The sequence below is a fragment of the Rhea pennata genome, unplaced genomic scaffold, assembly GCF_028389875.1.
Source record: "Rhea pennata isolate bPtePen1 unplaced genomic scaffold, bPtePen1.pri scaffold_32, whole genome shotgun sequence".
Taxonomy (NCBI): Eukaryota; Metazoa; Chordata; class Aves; order Rheiformes; family Rheidae; genus Rhea; species Rhea pennata.
Genome location: NW_026907679.1, coordinates 965,946 through 988,309, shown reverse-complemented (window position 1 = coordinate 988,309; position 22,364 = coordinate 965,946). Strand labels below are relative to the sequence as shown.

Here is a 22,364-nt window from a genome sequence, read left to right as displayed (position 1 = left end):
GCACCGTCCCAGACAGTCCTGCAGAACGGCACTTACCCTCCACAATGTCGCCCATGTAGTCATTGAGCGTTTGCGTTAGCTCGTCCGCACCCCGCTCGAGGCTGACGCTCTGGCTAAACTTCTCTGTCAGAGCAGTGAAACCTCAAAGAGGCACAAACAGGCACAGAGGAATCAGCAGGTGCCTACATGGCCGCCAGCTTCACGCTCCCACCTCAGAGAGCGTGCGCATTACATCGTGCCCTGACCTGGCTTGTGACAACAGGCCTGGACCACCCAAGAGAAACCACCACTCTCGCATTGGCCACTGCTCCCGGCAGCGTGCCTTCTCCCACACCACACAGCCTGGAGCAGGGGCCCCTGGCCCACGCGCTCTTGCAGCCCGTGGAGGAGTGCCTAGCACTGGGTACCTCTGCTGAGGCCAACTAGCCGACTCCCGGCCTCTTCCAGGCCTCTCCTCTTTTGGAGCCCCTTGTTCCTCCTAACGTCAGCCACCTCTGAGCTCTACTTCCCCCAAAGTGGAAGATGGCAGCAGCAAAGAGGCCTCCTCTGATGCAGTCTCCACCAGAGGTGGCACCAGGGCTCCCAAAGGCCCAGAAAGTCCCAATGCCTCATGTCTCTGACTTCTTCTCAACCCCCGCCCTTCACAAGCCTTGGACCCACCTGAGACGTCTGCAAAGAGCAGTACTCCATGAAAATTCTGAACGCAACGGGCTTCATGCCTCAAGTCCTCAGATAAAATGAGGTCGGGGACGTAAGCAGCTACTTCCCCGAGTTCTGAGCAGTGCTTGGACCTTCTCTCCCAGGCACAAGACATCGTCAGCGCCCTTGGGGTACACAGGGTACCTCAGGAGAAGACAACCATGCCCAACCGGGAGCAGGCTAGCACAGCACCGCGCAGGGTTGTGCAATAACCCGGGGCCTTGGGAGGGGCTGCTGGCCCTCTGCCACCAAGGGGCAGGTCACAGTCAGCCGGCAGTGACATCGGCCACATGTCATCGATTGCCTCTGTGCTGTCATCAGACAAGCGAGCCAGCTATCAGGGACAGCTTCTGCACGTCGTCACTTCCCTAGCAACTGCAGCACGCAGCGGGGCACGTCCTAGGTTGCTCTGTTGTAAAGAACAAGTGGGTCTTTTCCAGAAGGTGGGGGACAGAGCAAACCTCCAGCCACAGGGCTCCTGGCGGAGGCCAGGAGGAGATGGACAGGGCTGCACCAGCAGCACAGCGGACGGGCATATCAGAGAGGGGAGGAAAAAGCTGAAAGACACGGCAGGAGGCAGCTCCAGCCCCCTGCTCTGCGGGAGAGAGCTGTGTAAAGCTTCCACGCCGCAGGGACACCCCCTCACGCTGGGCACCCCAGCTCACAGGCAGCCCAAGGCTCACTGCTCCCTACGGGAAGGTGAGCCGGGGCTGAGGCTGACACCCACGCAGGCGGTGCCCTTGCCCACAGGGCGCAGTCCCGCAGAGGCTGAACACGGCATGCACAGCTGGGTGCTGGCCTCTAGCCAGGCAAATTACAGCTGGCGGCTCCGACTTGCTTGTTTTCTGCTCTGTTTTTCCTGGTTTCTCTTTTGCAAATAAACTCAAGAATCCCAGCTCCCTGTGCGTGCAGAGGGCACGAGCTGGGAGCCCCTGGGCTCTAGGGGCCAGCTCCTGCAGAGATTGCATGCCTAAGGCCAGAATGTGAAAGCGCAAGCGCAGAGCGGTTACCTGAGGTAATGAAATTGTAACCAATAGAAAGATTTGTATAAAATACTCCCTGAAAAGTGTGTATAAATGAAGAATGAGAGGGGGAGAAGGTTTGCTAGCTTTGTGGATTTACCACCTAGCCCCCATCTCTGCGCAGAAATGAAACAAATGAATTTCTCGACCCTGTGTGTCTATTGGTCGCTTGCACACCGGGTAACAGAACCCTGATTTTGGGACAACAAAACCCTTCCAGGAGCCCCCCTCCAAACCCCTGGAGCCCCCCCAGGATCTTGCAACTCCCCCCTACACCGAGTTCCCAACCACCCCCAGGAGGGCCCATAAAACCCCCTTTGTAGCCCCCCAACCCTCCAGAAGGCCCTCCCAAACCTGCAGCACTCGGGGTGGGGGGCAGCAGCCTATTTCTCCCCCTTCCCCTAGGACAGGGAGATCTGGGTGTTTATTTGCCCCAGGGATGGTTGTTTGCCATGGGGGGGGGGTGGTATTTACCCCCCTCCGCGCCAATGCCGCTCTCCCCCACAGCCTCACCCCAACATCAACCCATGATGTACGCCAAAACCCTGCTGCAGTTGGGCATGATGTGACCCCCTCCGAAGATGACACCACTCCCTCGAGGTCACAACACTCCCCGGGGGTGACACCCTCCCCCCCCCGCCCTGGGTGTCTCCCCTCCCCCGATGGCTTTTAATACACTGGATTATATTTATTCCCTCCCCAACTGCTGGGGGGCACTGGGGCAGTGGGGGCGCCCCACCAATTGGAGTGAGGGGCAGGAGGGACCATCTAGGGGGCACTGGCTCAGGAGCTGCCCCCCTGGCCTGGCCCCCATTTTACTGTCTGTAATCAAAGATGTCAAAATAAAGTAATTATTGGAAGCCTCGCGGGGGGCCCAGCGTCCGAGGAGGTGTGGGGAGGGGGGAAGGATGTGGCGCTGCTGGCCACAGACACCTGGGTCCTCTGTACGAGTGCAGGGGAGGGGCGGGGCGGCATGCCCGGATGCCTGGCACCCTCCCGGACGCCTGAGTCCCTTGGAGAATTGGGTTGTCCTGGACTTCATGCGTTGCCTGGACTCCTGGGCACCTCGGACGCCTGGGCCCCTCGCTCACCCAGGGGAGTGGGGTTGGGGGGGGTTCAGCGTGGGAGCCCCGGACGCCTGGGTCCCCTCTGTGTGGGGGAGAGCGGGGGGTGAGAAGGGGCACCCAGATGCCTGGGTCCCCCAAGGGACAGTGGTAGAACTGAGACTCGTGGCTGGATCTGGTTGATCATGTCAAACAAAATATTGAATCGGCAACAAGTTTCTATTGCTTAAGCTGTGGAACAAGAAGCTGCTCTGGGTCCTTCTTGTGCTCCCAGCCAAGAGGCACCTTATTTCTAGCAAGAAAACTTTTTTTAAAAAAAGAAAACATAGAAATCTTGACTTTTGCTGCTCCTCACTGGCACCTGCCAACGATCAAAAAGAGAACGGATCATTTTTATCCTGCCAACGCATCCAGGAAACGTCCTCTTGGTCGCTGACGGCAGGGCTCAGCGGCCGCTTCCCCTTTGGAGAGCGCGGTTTAATTTAATCTAGAGGGGATTTAGCGAAATGCTAAATGCGACATTGATCTCTAGGCGAGAGGCTGCTTTTTAAGCGTGGGGGGAAGCTCGTTCTGCGACGCATGTTTGGTCTTTGGTGGAAAGCTCGAAGCAGGTGGGAACAAAAAAAAGGGAATAAATCATTTCTACTCACATAAGATCGGTGCTTTTCCAAAATCCTAAGGACCGTGAGTCATGGAAACTTCTTCAAATCTTTGCTGCATTGTAGTGTTTTCATATTGGATTTAAAATTGCAGTTAAACGAGGGGATTTTTTTGCATGTAGCAGTGGGATGAAGACGAGCAGATCAGCGGAGACCTCCTCTCAGCGACCGTGAGCGTGTTGAGCGTGGTTTCATCTTGGCAGCCCTTGGTGGGCATGGCTGCTGCTAGAAGAAGCTTGGAGGCAACGCGAGTCAGTTCTACCCCCCCCTCAAAAAAAAGGGGGGGAGAAGAAAGGAAAGAGAAGACACACATTTCCAAGACATTTCATGGGACTTTGAGATCCTTGGGCTGAAGGAGATGCTGCTCCATGGAGCTGATCCCAAAGGATGAGCTGGGGACAGCAGAGCTCCTGCCCTACCCCAGGGCTCTCCGTGCCACCAGCTGCCGGCAATGACCGTCCTCTCCAAATTCAAAGGACCGGGGAGATGTTCACCCAAGGAGACCACCGGTGGTACCACCACACCTCACCAGCTGCAGCAGAAAACAGCCCAAGGCAGCTGCAGGAAATGGAGGCAAGTAGGAGTCCATCGCCCAGGTCTCCACAAACAGGACTTGCACCAGATGAGAGCAGAAGAGGGGAAACGGGTGTTTGCAACGGCTCTCAATCACGAATGAACGAGGCCAACCAGAGAAGACCGTATTCTCTCCACGAATCGTACAAGATTCCCAGTCCCAAGTTTAGGTAGGATTTCCATCTTTACGAACTTCAGCCGTAACCTCCGTGAGTTCAGCAACTTGTAGGAAATGTCAGGAAGCAGTGAGGAACAGTGGAAAGGGTGGAAAATATTGGAAGACGAGGCAAAAGCAATGGAAAAATGCATAAAGAGGAAGAAAACAGGGAAAATGATGGAAATTGGGATGAAACCCCCAAAGCAGTGGAAAATGCAAAAATACTACAAAATCACCTGCAAAATAAATGCCAAAAATCCCATTTAAAAAATAAAAAAACTTCAGCACAATGTCTCCCACAAAATAAAAACTACTAAAAAACCCCACAGAGAATGCACAAATAGCAGAAAACAGTAGAAGAATGCCAAAAAGTTGAAAATGTGAGAAGTGAAAGTAGAGAGAGAAAACAATAGCAAATGAAGTAAAAGAGAAAGAGAGATTAAAAAACCCCAATATATTCAACTGAAGGCTGAGTATGCATACAGAAGATCAGAAAATGTTTTAAAAAAACACAAAAAAGGTGGATGCAATGACACAGAATGGAAAGAAAAGCAACACAAGTGTGAAAAGCACATGAAAAAGAAAAGGAATGATCATAAATCAGAGGAAAAAAGCAGAAAATGCTAAAGAACATGAAGACAGTGAAAAATGCAAGAAAGATGGTTAATGCGGGGGAAAAGAAGGGTTGAAAACAGCAGAAAATGATGGAAAAAAACTGCAGAAAGCATAATGACTGAAAACGCAAAAAAGGGGCAAAAATGCAAAAAAAAAAAGGGCAAAATGCAAAAAATGGTGGCACATGACAGAAAAATTCAGAAAACATCGTAATACGCCAGGAATGGCTGAAAATGCAAAACCTACCAAAACCTGGCCTCCAAAATAATGGAAAACACCTAAAGCAACAAGGAACACACACACACACACTCACAAACAAACTCCAAGCGGAATTGAGTGGAAAAATGAATAAATGGTGGAAAGCAGGGGAGAATGTACCAAAAAAACAAGGAAGAAAATGCACAGAATTGCTGGAAAAAAGCAAAAATAAGAAGGTGGTAGAAAAAGTAGGAGTTGATGAAAACGGGCAGAAAAAAGCAGAACATGGTGGGAAGGACTTAGAGGAGTAAAAATGGCAGAAAACAGAAACACCAGAAAAGGCAAAAAAAAAAAAAAAAAAAAAAAGTGAAAAATTTGAAGAACAACTGAAAGCACCAGGGACTGACTAAAGAGCAGAAAATTCAGAAAAGGAAAGGAAAATGGTGGAAATCACAGAAGAAGATGGAGAAAACAGAAAGGATGGATAACATGAAGAAAATGGAACACCAAATACACTTAAAATGGTTAAAAATGGTTAAAATGGTTAAGCCAGAGATGTCAGAAAGTGAAAAAAAAATTGGAAAAACTGAGAAGTGGCAGAAAATCAAAAAAAAGGGAAAACCTGAAAATACTTCAAATGGGACAAAACGCAAGAAATAGAGAAAAATTCACATCCCCCCCCAAAAAATAATTGCCCAAAGTGTCCAACAGCAGCAGAAATCTTTGGAAAAAATATAAATAAAAAAGAAATAAATGTGGAAAATGCAAAAATCTCTATATGAAAACTGTGGGAAATGCAAAAAAAAGGAAAAAAAGTGTTAACCAGAGAAAGTATGGAAGAAAGAGGACACAAAAAAAGGTTGAAAGGGGGAAAAAAGATGGAAAATGGGAGAGCAGAAATGGTAGAAATGGCAGAAAAGGAGGGAGAGCAGCGACAGATGATGCAGGCACGGCAGAAAAGAGGTGGTGTAAAGCAAGAAGTGCAGAAAGCTGTGGAAAATGGTGAAGAGCACCAAAAGAAAGTGGAAGGTGGAGAAACATCAAAATGGAAAATGAGAAAAGCGGGTAAATTGGAGGGGAAAAAGCAAAAAGAATATGGGCAGATGGAGGTCAGAAAACAGTGGGGATGGCTGTGATGTGCCAGCAGAGGAGCTGCACCAAGGTCATCGAGGTTCTCCCTGGCTGTTGGCCTCGGGGGCCTCCCTGCTGCTGGATGGGTTGCTGGGTCCACCGGCCAGCTCGTGGTGAGTCTGAGTGCACACCAGAGCTATGCGTCTTGCTGGCTTTCATCCTTCCCGGGCTTCATTCACTCTCTGGTCGAGCCATGCCAGACCACAGGTACACAACAGACCAGATGGCCTCAGCCAGGAACAGGATGGTCGACAGCTAACAGTGCGGCTGGACGGCCAAGAGAGAACCCGGTGCACAGCTCCACAGCACCCAGGTGCTTCCGGTGTGAGCCTGCAGTGTGCAGGGGCCGTGGTGGGATTGCTGCTGGGGAAGCTGGACTGAACTGCTCCGTGTCCCTGAGCAGCTCCTATGGCTGGTTGACAGTGAAGGGACTGTTCTGCAGCGCTGAATTTGCTGAAAGGGACTTGGTCACACATGGCCCCAGCGCCAGCAGCTCCAGATTGCAGAGCGCCCCAGTGAATCAAAGCTGATGGCTCCTGGCTTTTGAGGTTTTTCAAGGGAAAATAAAAGCACATAGTCATGGGGAAGAGGGAGAGCAGAGGAAAGAAGCAATTCCCAGGGATGGCGCAGGGTGGGCAATGGTGATAGAAAGAGAGCTGCACAGCAAACCCCAGCCCAGCCCTTGCACAGCAGATGCAAGGCCTGAGGACAGCAGGTGTCTGTAGGGGCTACAGAGCTTCTCCCTCTTGCCCTTGTGTTTCCTGGTCCAGCAGAGCAACTGCCCTCTTCCCCCTTGCCTTTCTCTCTCTCCAAAAAAAATTACACACACATGGGCTGAAGAAACAGGACTTTATCTTTGAGGAAAGCAGAGCAAGGGAAGGAAGTGGTGGAACACTAATGGGCCAGGATGCACTTAGAGCTGTCGAGCTGTCCTGTGCTGCGGGAGACACCAGCCATGGCCCAGACCTTCCAGCACACTTGCGTGTCTGCGGTGTGCAGCCCCACAGCATTGGCACAGCTGTGGCCGTGCTGCTCAAAGAGAGTCACCTCCTGGCAGACAGGTGACACCTCTGCCATGCTCTCTGGAGCCAGTGACCCAGTGCTCCAAAGCTGAACCTTGGTGGCGACTGCTCCCGGGCAGTTCTCAGGTCCAGCACGGTCTGTGTCACCAGGCAACGGACGGAGGGTTCAGCATCAGCTTCCAGGGGCTGGAGGGCTGAGACAGAAAAGATCACAGCACATAACAGACTCCCACAGTTGCAGACATCCCTGATATCCTGCCCAAACAGGGCCTGTCCCACCCAGCCCTTCCCAGGCTGGGCAGGCAGCACGTGGGACAAAAGGATCAGCTGCAAGTTGCTGGTCAGGAATACCCCAGGTGACCCACAAATACTCACATCCTCTCCCCCAAAGGGGCAGACCACACCTGCCTGGCTTATGGCAGGGCCAGCAACTGGAGCTCCCTTCCTGGGCTCCCTCCTCCTCCCTGCCAGGGCTTCCTGCCACACCTGCTCTCACTCACCATTGCAGATCTGCTCCACCTTCTCCTTCCTCTGCTTCATTTGCTGCCCCGTGAGTCCTAGGCAAACACCTCCTGTCAGCCCTCATACTCCCCACCAAGACCCCAGCAGCACAGCTCCCATCCGGCCTTGCCAGCCTGCCCACTCATCCTCCTCCCCTTGTGCAAGGCTGGCCTCAGCGTGGTCCCCGGGCTGCAGGATGCAGGCATGCTGTGAGGCACTGCAGAACCTCCTCTCAGCCCACCTGCACGGTCAGGGATGCGACTGGGGTAGTGGCTCACCAAGGAACCTCACGGCTGCCTCCCGCAAGGATGCCTCAGGCTTCTCCAAGTATGGCAGGCTCTGGTGCAGGTATTGCTCCGCTCTGCTCCTGTCCCTCAGCACCTGGAGACACCGCAAGGCTGTGGGTTGGCACCGAGACTCCCTGGCGAGCCAGGCTTGACCCTCCTCCCACGACCGGCCTCCTCTTCCTTCCTCCTCATGACCCCCGGTGGCCTAGGGATGCTGAGATCCCCCCCAAGCCTTCTGACAAGGACAGCCAAGCCAGGGGCACCTTCAGCATCCCAGGGGGGACAGCAAGGGCAGAGGGGCCTGGAGCAGAGCCTGAGGCGGCTGGGGCTCTGGGCTGCAGCAGTGGGTGAGGGGCACAGCTGTGTGCCCTGCACACTGGGCAGCGGGGCAGGCTTCGTCCGGTCAGGGCCCTGGGACTTTGGCCTTGTCCTTACCAGGTACTCCCCAATCTTCCATATCTCCCCTGTCCTGGCCAGTTGCTTGAGCTCCTCCCACTTGAGGAGCTGTGCAGCGCTGACAAGGGCTTTCTGAGCGGCCTGCAGAGCAGCAGAGACTGGCAGATGCCACCACAGCCAGGACAAGGCACCCTGCCTCCCCCTCATCTTGGCCAGCCTTGGAGCATGTCCCAGCCCACAGTGGGGCTTAGGACCAGGGCTGCCCCTCCCTGCTGAAGGCAGCGGCACCTCTGCCTTGTCCTTGGCCACTCAGCAAATTGGACCTCCGGCTCACATGCACTCAGAGGCACACTTGTCTGCAGCCCCTGCCATGGTGCTCAGGCCTCCCCCAGGCCATGTCAGCATCCCTTCCCCAAAGCACTGCTCCATACCTGGGCCGCTCTCTGGTTCTGCTCGCTCATGTGCAGGAAGAGTGGGACCAGGCTCCTCTGCACGCGCTGCTTCATCCTCTGCTTGTTCTTCCCCACCACAATCTCCATCAGGTCCTTGAAGAGCAGCATGGAGAGCTCTCGCACTGTGCTGCAGCTCTGTGAGGAAGGAAGGAGAGCAGCGGAGGCCTCAGCAACGACTCCAGGAGCCAGGCATGAGAAGAAGGTTTTCCTTTGCGAGGCCTCGTCTTCTGCAGGCACAACTGTCCCCCTCCCTGGCCAGGGCTCCGAGCTGGGGACAAGCCTCTGCAGAGGCAGCACAACTGTGGCAGGAGGTGCCAATACACTGCCCAGTGGGTACACGTGCAGAAGGACACACAGCATCCAGAGCCACATATACAGACCCACCCACACGCCAGAGAGCCCCTGGCTCTCCCACCAGCCTTACGTCATCAAAGCGTGGCAGAAGCCTCTCCGCCAGCTGCAGAGCGATGGGGTTGGAGCCCTTCTGGTCCAGGTAGATGAGGATGTTTCTCAGCAACAGCAAGCTTCCTGCACGCACTTCCCTGCGGGCATCCTGCAGCCATTCCACCATGTCTGGGAGCAGGCTCTGCATTTTCCCTGCCTGTGAGAAAGACACAACTTCCTTCTGTGAAGCAAGGCCGGAGCCCCCTGGCCACAAGTGCTCTGGGGGCTGATTTCCCATCAGGGCTCAGGGGCCAGGGCCAGGGCTCTGCACACAGCCACGGCTGGGGCACAGAGGCTGAAGTGCAGGGCAGAGATCTCCAAGGGGGCTCCAAGCACACTAGGGCTTCTCTAGGGAGCAAGGCTCCTGCCTCCAGGACCAGCAGCAGCCGACTGCATTAGCCCAACCCTGTGATCTGCCTCATCGTCCCTCTCCCAGCAGGACTCTGGCCGCAGCGTTCGCACAATGGAGGCCATTTGGAAGGGGCTTGTGGCTGCTGGGCCTGGATCTCCGCCTGGCACAGCGGAGCTCTTCCCGAGGGCCATTGGTGCCTTTCTGCCTGTGCAGCACAGCCCAGGGGCTGCCATGAAAGACTTGGGGCACATCAAGAGGGCAGCGGGGATGTGGGAGCAGCTAGCACACCTCCTGAGGGCCAGCAAAGGCCAGGCCACTCTGTGACCCAGCACCACCTGCCAAGCCCCAGCCTGCCACCATGGCTTCACCCAGCTGCCCCCCTGCTCACCATCTCGGGCCTCTTCCGCAGGCTCAGGAGGCCTCTGAATTCCAGTCTGCGCAGCTCCAGGCCCTCAGCCTGCATGTAGCACCAGAGGAGCGGTAGCGCGGCATCGTCCATCTCGGCAAGGTCAAGGCCGCCCAGCAGCTGAAATGCACACAGCACTGACGGACTGGCAGAGCCACCAGCACTGCCCGCAGCGTGCAGCCCTGCGTCCCACCCACCATTCAGGCCAAGGGCACCAGCCCCTGACACGGCTCACGCCATGGCCAGGGGCCACTGTGGAGATACCCGCAGGCCCTGCTCCCAGCCCTGGGCGTCACAGCACACTGCACGCACTGCTCGCCTCTGCCCCATGGCCTCGGAGCTCTCTGCATCCTCTTGTCCTCAGCCCTTGGAGGAGCACTTGAACCCAGAGAGCTGCCGCAAAGGAGGCCCAAAGGGCAAGTGCTTGCGAGCAGTCGCCCAGCAGAAACGAGCCAAGGCCAGGGCTGCTAACAAGAGCGCGTGCATTGCCCCAGCTCCATTCACCAATGTCACCCACCAGGCACGCGCACAGTGCGAGCAGAGAGCATTCAGCGGCACCTCCAGAGAGGCACCGCTTGCCATGAGGCTCACCTCCACAAAGAAAGCCATGGCGGGCCTCTGGCGAAACTGGTCCTCCCCGCTCAGCAGCCTTGCCAGCTGGTGGAAGATCCAGCCACACAGGTGTCTCGGAGCTCTCCTCATGGCTCTGGCAGAAGGAAGAAGGCACTCTTGGTCCTCAGCTGAGCAGGCAAACCTGCTCTGGGCCTGCTTGGCCCCTCAACCACTTCCCCCCAGCACACTGAAGGCAGCTCAAGGCAGTGCTTGGCACGCAGCCACGGCAGCCAGCAGCATGTGCTCCTGGAGGGCCGCTCTTTCCCCACCACACCTTGCCATCAGAAAGCCAGGCTCAGTCACCATTATGTTGCTCTGGGTGGGAGACTGGAGAAACACCCTTTCTACCTGCAAGTCATGGCCTTCCCACACATGCCGTGTCCTCACCCCTTGGCATTCCTCTGCCCCGGGGGCCTTCCCAGGTCCTTCTGCTCAGCTTGCACTTTCCTGGGGCTCTGCTTTGGCTGCCACTGCAGCCAGACCCTCCCCAATCCTCTCTGTGATGGGAGCCCAGGCGCCACCGGAGGGCACTCCGGAGCTTTGGGAGGGCACCACTCCTGCGAGGGACCTTCTCGCACTACTCCTAACACCAACTACTCTCCCAACAGCTCTCAAAGCTGGGCAGTAGTGGGTCAGGGAGCTCCCATGGCCATTTTGCTGTGTGAGCCCTTGCAACAAGTGGGGAGGCTGCAGCCCCTTTCTTGGAGAGCTTGCCCCCACCCCCCACCCACCCACAAGGAAGGACATTGTGTGGGGCACCCCAAATCCATGGAAGAGGTGCTGGGGGGGAGCAGGGCGTAAAGGGCTCTACCTGGCCAGCATGGACACTCCCTTCTGAGATGTCTCTGCACGCAGAAACAGCTCCCAGCCGCCATTCTTCTCCACAGCCAGGGCTACGTGCCGATAGCCAGCACAGTGGAAGAGACCCTTCATGGCCTCCATGGCACACCTGCATGCAGAGCAAAGCCCAGGCCACACTGGCAGCCTGGCCCTGCCTCTGACTCCAAGGCCGAGACAGGAGGAGTGGGATCAAGCACCTGATGTGGCTGGGGGCACGGGACCCATCCCGCTGGCATTCCCTCAGGAAGATGTTTGTTTCCTGGCGGGTGAACCCTGCTGTGAAGACAATCTGAAAGAGCAGCGCCAGGAAGAGCTGGGGGAAGAAGGTCTTCAACACCTGTGGGTCGTAGGGCTTCTGGACGATCACGTGCAGTGCTCTTGTTGCCTGTGGAAAACACCCAGGGACACCTCTCACTCCTGAGCGCTCCCTGCCATTCTCCCTGAACCCTCGAGCTGGAAGCCTCACACACAGACTCGTGCTGTGGACAATGCAGATGGAGGGCTTGGAGAGCCTGACCAAAGCAAATGCCTGCAGGCTCTTTGGCCTCAACTCCTGTCCGTACACAAGGAGCCTTCCTGCATGAGGGACACTAGGGGATGCAGGGACAGGGGGAGATGGAGATTTCCAGGCCATGGCCAGCCTGAGTGTTTGTGTGCAGAGCAGCGCTCGGCAGCCCTGCGTGCTGGCAACGGGAGGCCTGGTGCTGGGCATGTTGTATCCCCATGCAGGGGAGGTGCCTGCCTGGGGGCACACAGGCAGGGCAGAGGGGGCCCACAGAGCCAGGCGACAGCCAGGGGACCAACGAGGCCTCGTCCCGTAACTCACAGCCAGGGGAAGGATGCAGCTGTTGTCCCTCTTGGAGGTGGGCTGCTTGCGCAGTGGCCGTTGCTCCAGCAAGCTCAGCAGCTCCTGCAGCACGTCTTTTGCAACTGCGGCCTTATCCAGCAGCACCTTCCACATGGTTGTGGCCATGCTGCAGACCCAGAGCGCTCTGTCAGTGGCACTTCCTCGGCCACAGCGCCAGAGCCCGGGCATGCCCTGGAGCTCCCTGGACATCCAGCAGCCCTGACCCTGCCCACCCCCTCCTCACTGGGAGCCCTAAAGGGGGCCTGCCCATGCAGGCTGGACAGCACCAGGCTGAAGTGCCTTGTGGGGAAGGCAGGGAGCATGGCCGCTGCCTGCTGAAAGCAGGCTCCCTTGCTCAGCTCTGCCTTCTGCAGAGCTACTTGATGCATGGGGACTGGGCAGTGGTGGGACAGACAGAGGACGCTGCCCCGCAGGCGTGTCCTGGGAGTCTCCTTGGGTCTGGCCCCCTTTGCGCCCTTCTCCCCATCTGCGATGAGCCCTCGAGCCTGACGGGCCCCATACTTGTTGCAGAGTGGGGAGCAGTAGAGCAGGCTCACGGTCAGCTCGTCAGGGTTCGAGCAGCACAGGTGGCAAAGGATGTTGTTCAGGGTGACCCGGGCTGACAACTCCCTGACGTACCTCAGGTTCCTGTAGAGGCACCTTATGATCCGTGGCACCTGGAAGACCCATGGGTGAGAGTGGGGCTCCTACCAGAGAGCAGCCATTACCCCACTCCCCACTGACATCCCCTTCCTTCTCCACACCTCCCAGTGCTCCTTGCTGCCTTCCAAGGCTCTTGGGTGCCCCAGACCCCTGGCTCTGGCAAGGTAAGACCACATCCCAGAGGGCTCCTGCCCCACGCATGCCACCTGCAGCCTGCTTACATCTTCCAGTGAAGAGACAGCGCCCACCACAAACATGTTCAGCATGTGGGTAGCCACCACCGTGCTGTAGTTGCTGCAGTTCCTCATGCCCTCGATGGCTGTGACAATGATGTCTATGCCTTCGGAGGGCTGAAGGTTTTTCAAACAGCTTATGGGAGAAAGGAGGTGAGGGAAGAAATGTCACGCTCTGTGCCATATTATTGGTGCTTAGCTGAGCAGTGGACGTGGCTCAGGAGAGGGGGGCGGGGTAATGCTGGCACTGTGGTCCCAGCAGAGCCAGGGGCGACTGTTGGGTTGTGCAGCGGCAGCGTGGGGCATGTGGCCACAGGGCCATCAGGGCACGAGAGGATGGTCGCGGTCAGGGTCACAGTGCACTGGCTCTGCAGGCAAGCACAGCTTGATGGTGGCCCTCAAGGCTGCAGCTGCTGCTGGGACTCTTGGAGTGAAGCCCCTGCCCACTCCCCACTCAGGCACAGTGGAAGCAGCACCGGGGGAGAGCTGGGCTGCTACCAGAGTGCAGCCTTACACAAGGTGCCACTGAGAGCTGCTTCCCTCTCCACCACGCCCTCTGCCCACTCTGCATGAACCGCAATACCCCCCCAGCCCTGCTCATTAGGCAGCCCTCTGCTCATCCAAGTCCCCTGATGACCCCATGGCCAAGAGTCCCAGCACGGGAGGTGCTCCTCACATTCCTGATGACACTGAGGTTGCTGGTCCATGACACGCAGAGCTCGTCGTCAGCTTCCCACTCCTTTCGGTTCTCCACATGCCCTTGATTATCCTGCAACGGCTCGCTGCCTGAGCAGGAGCGGAAAAAGAGAGCAGTCAGGAGGAGTGGAGGAGCCTTGGAGGGGGCAGACTGATGGCCTCAGGGAGAAAGCAGCCTGGCAGAGGAGAAGAGCATGCCAGTAACATCTGGGGAGCAGGATTCCCTGGGAGGCTGGGGGCCCCTTGCAGGGAACAGAAGGGGCAACTGCTTTGAAGGCTACCAAAGGCCTGGGGGGGGGGGGTTCAATGGGACTTTGTGGTGTGAAGCACCTCAGGATCCCTAGTGCGAGCAGGGGTTGCTGAGCAGTTTCCACAGCAGGGCAGTCCAGCACAGGCACTAACATCCTTCTGCCCTACTGCTCCATCAGCCCTCTTTACTGCTCCTGTGTCTCACAGAGCAGAGTGGCCGAGGCAGGCTGATGCCCTCCCTGGCCTTGCCAGGCTCTCCAGCTCCACGAGGATGCAGCCCACCACAGCTACTCTTACGTTTTCGTTGCACCACAAATCTGAAGAGGCAATGAAGAGCGTCCAAAGCCCCACGGCTGGTCTCTGCATCCTCATAGGCACAGCAAAGTATGAGATGCCCCACCAGCTGTCCCACTATGGGGACAGAGAGCCTTCTGTAGCCAGTGGGGCTCTCCTCAACTCCTCCAAAGGGGCGCCAGACCTGTGGAACGGGCGGTACAGCTAGAAGGACTAATGGCAGGCAGTTGCCACCAAAGCCCTGAAGCCAAGAGTCTGCCCAGGCATGCATGCCAGGTGAGTCAAAGCTCCGGAGGACCCTGCAGGCCTGGCCTCCCAAAGCAGCAAGGCAGCACTGCCACACCTCGCCTCACATCGTGCTCCCTGCACACTCCTGCCCTGCACAGAGCTGGGGCACAGCTGGGGCCTCAGAAAAAAACGCCTGCAGAGAGAAGCTCATGGCAAGAGGAACAAAGAGCTTTTGCCTCAGGGCAGGGCCTTGCCAGGGATCACTCCTCCCACTCAGAGCTTCTCCCTGCACTGCTGTTGGGAGTCTCCTGGACAGGCTGAGCGCTGACCCTCAAGGGCAGCAGAGTCACTGTACCGGACACACAGCACTCTGAGGTGCAGGGATATTGCTCTGATTTACATCCCTGGGTAGAGCTGGATGCACTCTCTGGCTTCACATCCCTGCAGCAGCCCTGGAAGGAAGTAGCTGTGATGTCCTGTCCCTCTGACCATTTAGCAATGAATGCCTGCTCTAAAGCACCACCTCCTCCAAACAGCGGAAGCTGGGAGAGCTGCCCTGAGAGACCCTTTCAGCTGGGGAAGGTGTCAGCTCAGGAAGAACCCAGTAGGAACCACAGCAGCAATGTGGCCCTGCAGCCAGAGACTTACTGTGACAATGGCTGTGAAGATTCCTCCCTGAACAGAGCTCTCCGCTGTTTTCCCTTTCCCAACTCTCTTTAGTTTCTGAGTTGCTCATCTCATGCTGGTGCCTGCAGGCAGTGCCTTCAGTCTTGCTGCTCCTTTAAGAGGAGCTGCTCCTGGACAGAGCTGTCTCTCTGTAGAGCCTGCAAGGTTCCATGGGCTCCTGTTGTCCCGGGAGCCAGACCCAGCTCCGTAGCTGAAGATCAGCTGAAGACGTGACTTTGTCTGTCCTCTGTGCACCCTTACGATGTTCCTCGGGCTCCAGGGCTGCCAGTTGCTGAAAGGCCAAGAGGTCACCCCCGAGAAATGTTCACTGAAGTAGACTAAAGTAATCACCAATGGTCCCTGTCTAAACCGTGGGGAGAAACTGAGTCCAGCACTGCAGTTTGTCTCATACAGAACAGTTTTCCAAGAGAGGTGGAAATGTCTCTCTCTAGAAGGCCCTCCTCCCATCTCATAAGAAGGCAGGACACCAGCACCAGGGCAAGAAGGGAGTTCATTTCCTTGTGCTTCAGGGTCTGATTTACAAGAGTTAATCAATACATCTAATGCCATTGAGAAATCGCAGGGATGGATAGTGGTTCAGGTCCCTCCCATGCACTCCACAGACTCACAGGACATGGGATTCTCCTTGCCCAAGCTGTACAGTGCACTAAAAATGCCTGTCTGCATGGGACAGAGGGCCCTGGACAGGAAGGAGGAATGAGCTGCTAGCAATCTCATGAAATTCAACAAGGATAAATACCAGGTTCTTGCACCTGGGACAGACCAAGACAGTGCAAAGATACAGGCCGGGGACTAGGCAGTCATGGAGCAGCTCTGCTGAAAAGGCCCTGGGGGTCCTGGTGGGCAGAAGGCAAAATATGAGACAATCATATGCCCAGGTAGCAAGGAAGGCGAAGGGTGTCCTGGGCTGTGTGAACAGGAGCGCAGACAGATTGGTAGAAGCGGTGACCCCTCTCTATTACTCACTCCTTTAGAGCAAATGTACACTACTGCATCCACTTTGGGGCTCCTTGGTCCTAGAAAGATGGGGATAACTGAGAGCGAGTTCAGCAGAAGGCCCCAAAGGTGGTCTCAGAACTGGAGCACTATCTTTGTGAGTGAGCAGGGCTTGTTCAGCCTGGGGAAGAGATGCCTCTGGAGGGACCTAATAGCAGCCTTCCAGTACCTAAGAGGAGGCCCTGAAGAAGACAAAGGAAGGCTATTTATCATGGTCCAGGCTGCAAGGACAAGAGACAATACCTTCCCATATAAACATTCCATCCGTATTTATTCGTCCCCGTTGGCCCTGGTTTTGTTTGCTTTGTACCCTCACTTTGTATTTCTGAAATGATTGCCCTGTTAAGTCCTATTTGAGGCAGGAATTGCATTACATTAGAACATCCTTTTATTACTTGTGCTATCCTGTGATTCTGTTTGTTGTTACCATCTAAGAGGTACTACAAGTTAGGGTGAGCCATCTGCACACACACATTACGAGCTGGCACACGAGAGCTACATTCTGGAGGACCTTGAGAAACTTGTGGATTTGGCCAACAGAAACTTTGTGAAGTTTTGCAAGGAGCAGGGATAAGTCCTGCTCCTGGGGCAGGATAACTCCATGCTTCAGGGCAGGCTGGGACCTTATAAGGAGAGAAGTGTCCCTGAAGAGAAGGACCTGGGTGTTGTGAGAAGTGTTACATGAGCCAGTGAGGCACAGTCATTGTGAATAAGGGCTGCATGAGGAGGAGTGTGGCCACCCACACAAGGGGAACCATTATTCTCCCTCAGCTCAGCCCTGGGTTGACAACAGTTGGAGTAGTGTGTCCCAGGGTGGGTCTCCCAGGCACTTTTTCTTCGTAGTGAGAAGCAGCACAAGTAAGGGAAAGTCACAGTCTGCAGCTTGGGCGGTTCAAACCAGACAACAGGATGAACCAATGTCACTCGAAGAGTTGTGCTGTGGTGCTATAGGTCACCCAGAGGGAGTCTGAGATCAGCCCCTGGCTCTGTGTTTCAAGGAACAGCCAGTGGGGACAGGGAGGCATTGGTAAAGGGAGGGAGATCCCAAGGTAGGAGCAAGGTGGGGGAGCATCTTGAGTATCTGCAGTCTGCAGGCACCCAGCTGCAGGCAAAGGACAGTGCAGGACCGCCTGTGGTGGAGAGAGTCAACAGCACTGGCATGCTGAAGAGCCTGAAAGAGCAGAAATCTTTTTTCTATAGCTGTTGTCTCTATCACTGAGGCCTACCAGGAGACAGCAGCGCGTCATTGTCCCCTTACCCCCTAGGGGACCCCAGCAGCTGCCATGTCATTTCATGCACTCAACATTGCACACCTCCACCTGCTCCACTGCTCCCCGCAGCAGCCCTGACCAATGCATGGGGGAAACGATCTCCCTTCGCAGGAGCTGGCTGTCTGCGATCGGCCATTTTGCTTGATAAAACACATCAAGGGTTGACTCAGCATCAGAGCCACCTGCTCATTGTCTTTGCCTACCTATAATGAGTGGCCTCCAACTTTCTGCTCTAATCAGCCCCCAGGGAGTCTTTCTTGCTAACGGCCCTCAGTGGGACCCATTAATGCTGTGTGTAACTTTGGGCTCTGCTTCTGAATTTGTCTTTTTGAAAGTTTTGTTCAGTCTCCTCTCAGTAGCTGAGGTTGGTGGACTCAGCACCAAGTACACTATGTGGCTTATTAAAATGTAAAAATCCCTGAGGAACCTTTTCTCTCTCTGTAATTTTCTTCTAGTCTTGTATAGCTAATTGCAGATGTTTCAGGAGTGTAGTGGAAAGATGGAAAATGTAATAGTATGAAAACATTTTTTTTTCTTTTAAATTATTATTATTATTATTATTATTACATTTACAGAATTAGTGACAAAAACACTCTACAGTTGATCTCAATCCAGAGTGTTCCCTCATGAAGTCAGGACACGTAGGAAAAGTAGTGTCCCAGAGGTCAGGAATTGCTCAGTCAGTCTTCATCTCCATCTCCCCAACCCTGCCATTGCTCTCTCAGTCACCAGAGACTTCCATCACTCTTTTTAAAGCTAATTTTCTTCTGCTGAAGTCTGCAACTGAGTTGTACAGCTCATATGTTCCAATTCCCACCTGCAAAGGAAACTTAGACAACTACCTGCAAGTAGACACAGAGGTTTGTGGTGAATTTTTAATTGTAAACAAAGAAAGACTAAAGCATAATAGAGTTTCAAAAAAACCCAATACACTAGAGTTTCAAAAAAAAAAAAAAAAAAAAAAAAAAAAAAAAACCACCCCTCAACAGCATACTAAGTCTGAGCTACCTCCAATGAGACCCATTTCCCACAAGAGATAGCCTCACTAGAAATCTTTTGGACTGATAGTAAATGGTAGATAGAAACACAACTAAGGACTTGGCTAGAGGGAGAGACGTCTGAAAGATGGATCAAGGTGGAAACTCCCTGAAGTGCAGATCAGCAGTTCAGTGTCTGAATGAACCAAGAATAAGGGAAGGGGGAAACTGGAAGCAATAGGAAGTTACAACGTCCCAGCCAGCATGCTGTAAAGGTGATATTAGAACTTGTCCATTTGATCAGGGCATGTGGAAATAGAAGAGAGAACCACGCAGCTCCTGGGGGTCCTGGGCCTTACTGGGGGCCATGGTGCTCTTGGGGATACTGATGGCACTGTGCTTCTGTACAAAACTCTGTGCCGAGACAAGGAGGAGCAGGAAGGTTGGTTGTAGGGATGTTCCCAAACTCCAGCAGCTGCAGAGGTGGGAGCTGGTCACCTCACAAATTTCTGAATAGGCCAAAATGCAGATCCTGAGGCACTGCACTGCCTTACAGGCTCTGCACTGGAGCCTGGGCAACATCCCTGCAGCATGTGGGTATGTCCCGAGAAGCCCAGAACAAAAAATATGGGAGATGCAGGGAGTCAGGGCTGTACAGTCCCTCAAGAGAGCCAGGGCACTGGGGAGAGGAGGGGGGAGGATGCAGGGTACCAGGGAGAAGCATTGTCCTGAGGTGATGCTGAAAAGCCGAAGGACCAACTGAAGAGGAAAATACCTTTCCGCAGGCTCAGCTAGAAGGAAATCTGGGCAAAATTCATGGGTAATGGGAGAATTCCCCCAGGTTTGCTGCCTGGCCTTGCCCATGACTTTGGTCCTGAAGAAAGCCTTCCGATGGATGTGTGATAAGGACATGTTTACTGTTTTCTGGCTTATGATCAATATTTTAAGGACCCCAGACCCAGCTGAGGACTTCTGAAATGAACGAGCCTGCTTTGATGCCAGTGCAGGAAGGCTGCGTCCTGCTCCATATTGTCCTACCTCCTGCTTCTACGAGGACAGCAACCCACAGCAGAAACACATGATTTTTGGAACATAATTGGGATGAGGAGAGGGGAAATGTCCCAGCTCTCTCCCTGGCTGTGCCATCTCCATGGCAGTGACCTGTGGAGCCCCCTGATGATACAAGCTGAAGTCACAGTGGGATGTGCCGCACCACAGGGAGGTCTCCCCAGTGACAGGGCAGTGCCATCACCTCCCTGAGAGTACCCAGGGACCAGGTGGGCACTGCTCATGTGCCCCCCAGTGCTGCCCTTCGGAGCTGATCCAGGGTGAGGAGTGGGGACAGGAGGGAGCAGGAGCACATTGGGCTGCTTGTTCACAGGCAGAGGAGCAGGGACACATTGGAGAGGAGCTGGTGGCCTCCAGCTCCTCTGGCCAGCCCCTCTCCCCAGGACAGCACAAGAGTCCTGACCCCAGCGTGCCTCAAGCAGCTCCAGTGACAGAGCAGCCTGCCTCAAGCTGACAAACATAGAAACAGGTCTTCATTTATTCCTCCCCACAAACACATCCTTGTTCCTTTGGTCTTCTCCAGAGGTGTCTCTGCTTCCCAGAGAGCCTTTCCCCAGGTGAGTGTGTCTGTGCCAGCCAGGCTATCCATTCCTGTATCGCTCCCCTGGGCTCCGCACAGGACCCTGGGCTGGTGGTGCTCCTCTGCAGGGCAAGGGGGCAATAGAGCCCCAGGGTGACTCTGCATTGGACATGCTGGTCAGGGCAGAGCCAGCTGTATCAGCAACACTGCAGCTGACAACCTCCTGCCCTCGCCAGAGTCTGTGGCTGCGGAGGATGGATGGAGCAATCACAGGGCATTTCCCATTGCTCAGCATGTGTTCAGAGGCGTCATTAGACCCAGCCCACTCCCTCTCCCCAGACTGAAGAGCTCTCATTTGATGCATTCCTTGGTTTGGCCCTTTACCTGTGGGTGACTCTACTCGGCTTCAGGAGTCCTCACTCACTGCACATCGCAGGCACACGCTGCCCTTGGAGATGCCCTGTGCTCTCTGGGTGGCTCCATATTCCCTTTCCAGAAGGATAGGCATCTGTCACCAGCCCTATAATATGTGTGACAGTCCCCAGCACATACCCATTGACCACTCACCCTGTATAGGGACTCTGGGCACTCACAAGTGAGGGCTAAATCCTCCCCACATTCCCTCACACATCACCCAAAAGAGCTGAGACACCTTGGCCCATGGAAATCCCAGGCATGGCAACAGGGCCTTCCTGTGTGCAATTCCCTGAGCACATTCTTGGCTTCTGCTGAGGAAGAATAGCCCAGCCTTCAGGCACAGTAGTAAGGAGATCCCCTTTTATTACAGAGATGCTACTTGAGAGTCCAGCTCTGACACAGTGATAGGAAGATTTACAGAAGGGCTCTGGGTCACGCAGCGGGGATTTGTGACTCTGGAAAAGCAGCATGAATTCAGACATTTGTACTTAATTTCAGAGAGAACTCCCACAGCACAAACGTTGCCTGAGGTAGACTGTAAGTGGCTTGTGAGGAGAAATGGGCAGCTCATTGCTGCTGAACTAGTACCAGCTGAAATAGTTTCCTCACTGCCTCCTGGAGCTCCTTGTTCCTCATGCTGTAGATGAGCGGGTTCATGGTTTGAGGTACCACGGAGTACAGAACAGTCAGCACTAGATCCAGAGCTGGGGAGGAGACAGAAGGTGGCTTCAGGTAGGCAAACAGGCCAGTGCTGAGAAACAGGGAGACCACGGCCAGGTGAGGGAGGCACATGGAAAAGGCTTTGTGCCGGCCATGCTCAGCGGGGATTCTTAGTACAACTGTGAAGATCTGCACGTAGGACAGCACAATGAAAATGAAACAGCCAAACATTAAACAGGCACCAACCCCTGTAATCCCAACTTCCCTGAGGTAGGAGTCAGAGCAGGAGAGCTTGAGGATCTGGGGGATTTCACAGAAGAACTGGTCCACTGTGTTTCCTTGGCAGAGTGGAATGGAAAATGTATTAGCAGTGTGCAGCACTGCACAGAGAAACCCACTGGCCCAGGCAGCTGCTGCCATTCTGACACAAGCTCTGCTGTCCATGATTGTGCCATAGTGCAGGGGTTTGCAGATGGCAACATAGCGGTCATAGGCCATGACAGTGAGGAGAGAATACTCTGCTGAAAACAAGAAGACAACCAGGAAGACCTGGGCAGCACATCCTGAGTAGGAAATTGCCCTGGTGTTCCAGAGGGAATTGGCCATGAATTTGGGGACAGTGGTGGAAATGGAGCTGAGGTCAAGGAGGGAGAGGTTGAGAAGGAAGAAGTACATGGGGGTGTGGAGATGGTGGTCACAGGCCACAGCTGTGATGATGAGGGCGTTGCCCACAACAGCAGCCAGGTAGATGCCCAGGAAGAAGGAGAAGTGCAAGAGCTGCAGCTCTGGTGTCACTGCAAGTGTGAGGAGGAGGAAGCCGTTGAGGGAGCTGCTGTTGGACATTTGCTCGGCTTTGGTTCAGGGCACTGTCCAAGGAGGAAAAGGAACAGACAAGTCAGAACAGGCTTCTCTGAGTAAAGCCCACTGCACTCCTCATAGCACTCCCCCCACATTGCTTCTCTCCTTTACCTTGTTCAGCTTCTTTTCTGACCTGTGGTTTGTGCTTTGTGTGTAGTGCCAGGGCCTCTGCCCATGGGCCCCAGAGGAGCCAGCCCTGCTCTGTGCGGGGACACAAATGGAGGTGTCAGACTGCCCTGTGTGTTTGCTGGGGATACCTGGGGATGGGCA

The 22,364-nt window shown here is 54.9% G+C and overlaps 2 protein-coding genes across 2 annotated transcripts in view; both read right to left on the bottom strand.

The window, feature by feature from the left end:
* LOC134154507 (adenylate cyclase type 10-like) overlaps positions 1 to 18,940 on the bottom strand; it is a 40,555-nt gene extending 21,615 nt beyond the window's left edge. Inside the window, exons 1-14 of the mRNA XM_062601181.1 lie at positions 18,931 to 18,940; positions 13,850 to 13,959; positions 13,162 to 13,290; positions 12,800 to 12,954; positions 12,257 to 12,404; positions 11,628 to 11,815; positions 11,402 to 11,539; positions 10,570 to 10,684; positions 9,961 to 10,098; positions 9,201 to 9,377; positions 8,364 to 8,465; positions 7,235 to 7,326; positions 661 to 824; positions 37 to 141 (exon numbers count right to left, since the gene is read on the bottom strand). Coding sequence (XP_062457165.1) covers positions 37 to 141; positions 661 to 824; positions 7,235 to 7,326; positions 8,364 to 8,465; positions 9,201 to 9,377; positions 9,961 to 10,098; positions 10,570 to 10,684; positions 11,402 to 11,539; positions 11,628 to 11,815; positions 12,257 to 12,404; positions 12,800 to 12,954; positions 13,162 to 13,290; positions 13,850 to 13,959; positions 18,931 to 18,940 — 1,771 coding nt within the window. The remainder of the gene's footprint in view (positions 1 to 36; positions 142 to 660; positions 825 to 7,234; positions 7,327 to 8,363; positions 8,466 to 9,200; positions 9,378 to 9,960; positions 10,099 to 10,569; positions 10,685 to 11,401; positions 11,540 to 11,627; positions 11,816 to 12,256; positions 12,405 to 12,799; positions 12,955 to 13,161; positions 13,291 to 13,849; positions 13,960 to 18,930) is intronic.
* A 2,203-nt stretch (positions 18,941 to 21,143) lies between these two features.
* LOC134154506 (olfactory receptor 14A16-like) lies at positions 21,144 to 22,079 on the bottom strand. The gene has a single exon (XM_062601178.1). The coding sequence runs from the start codon at positions 22,077 to 22,079 to the stop codon at positions 21,144 to 21,146; it is 936 nt and encodes a 311-aa protein (XP_062457162.1).
* Positions 22,080 to 22,364: the final 285 nt, after the last annotated feature.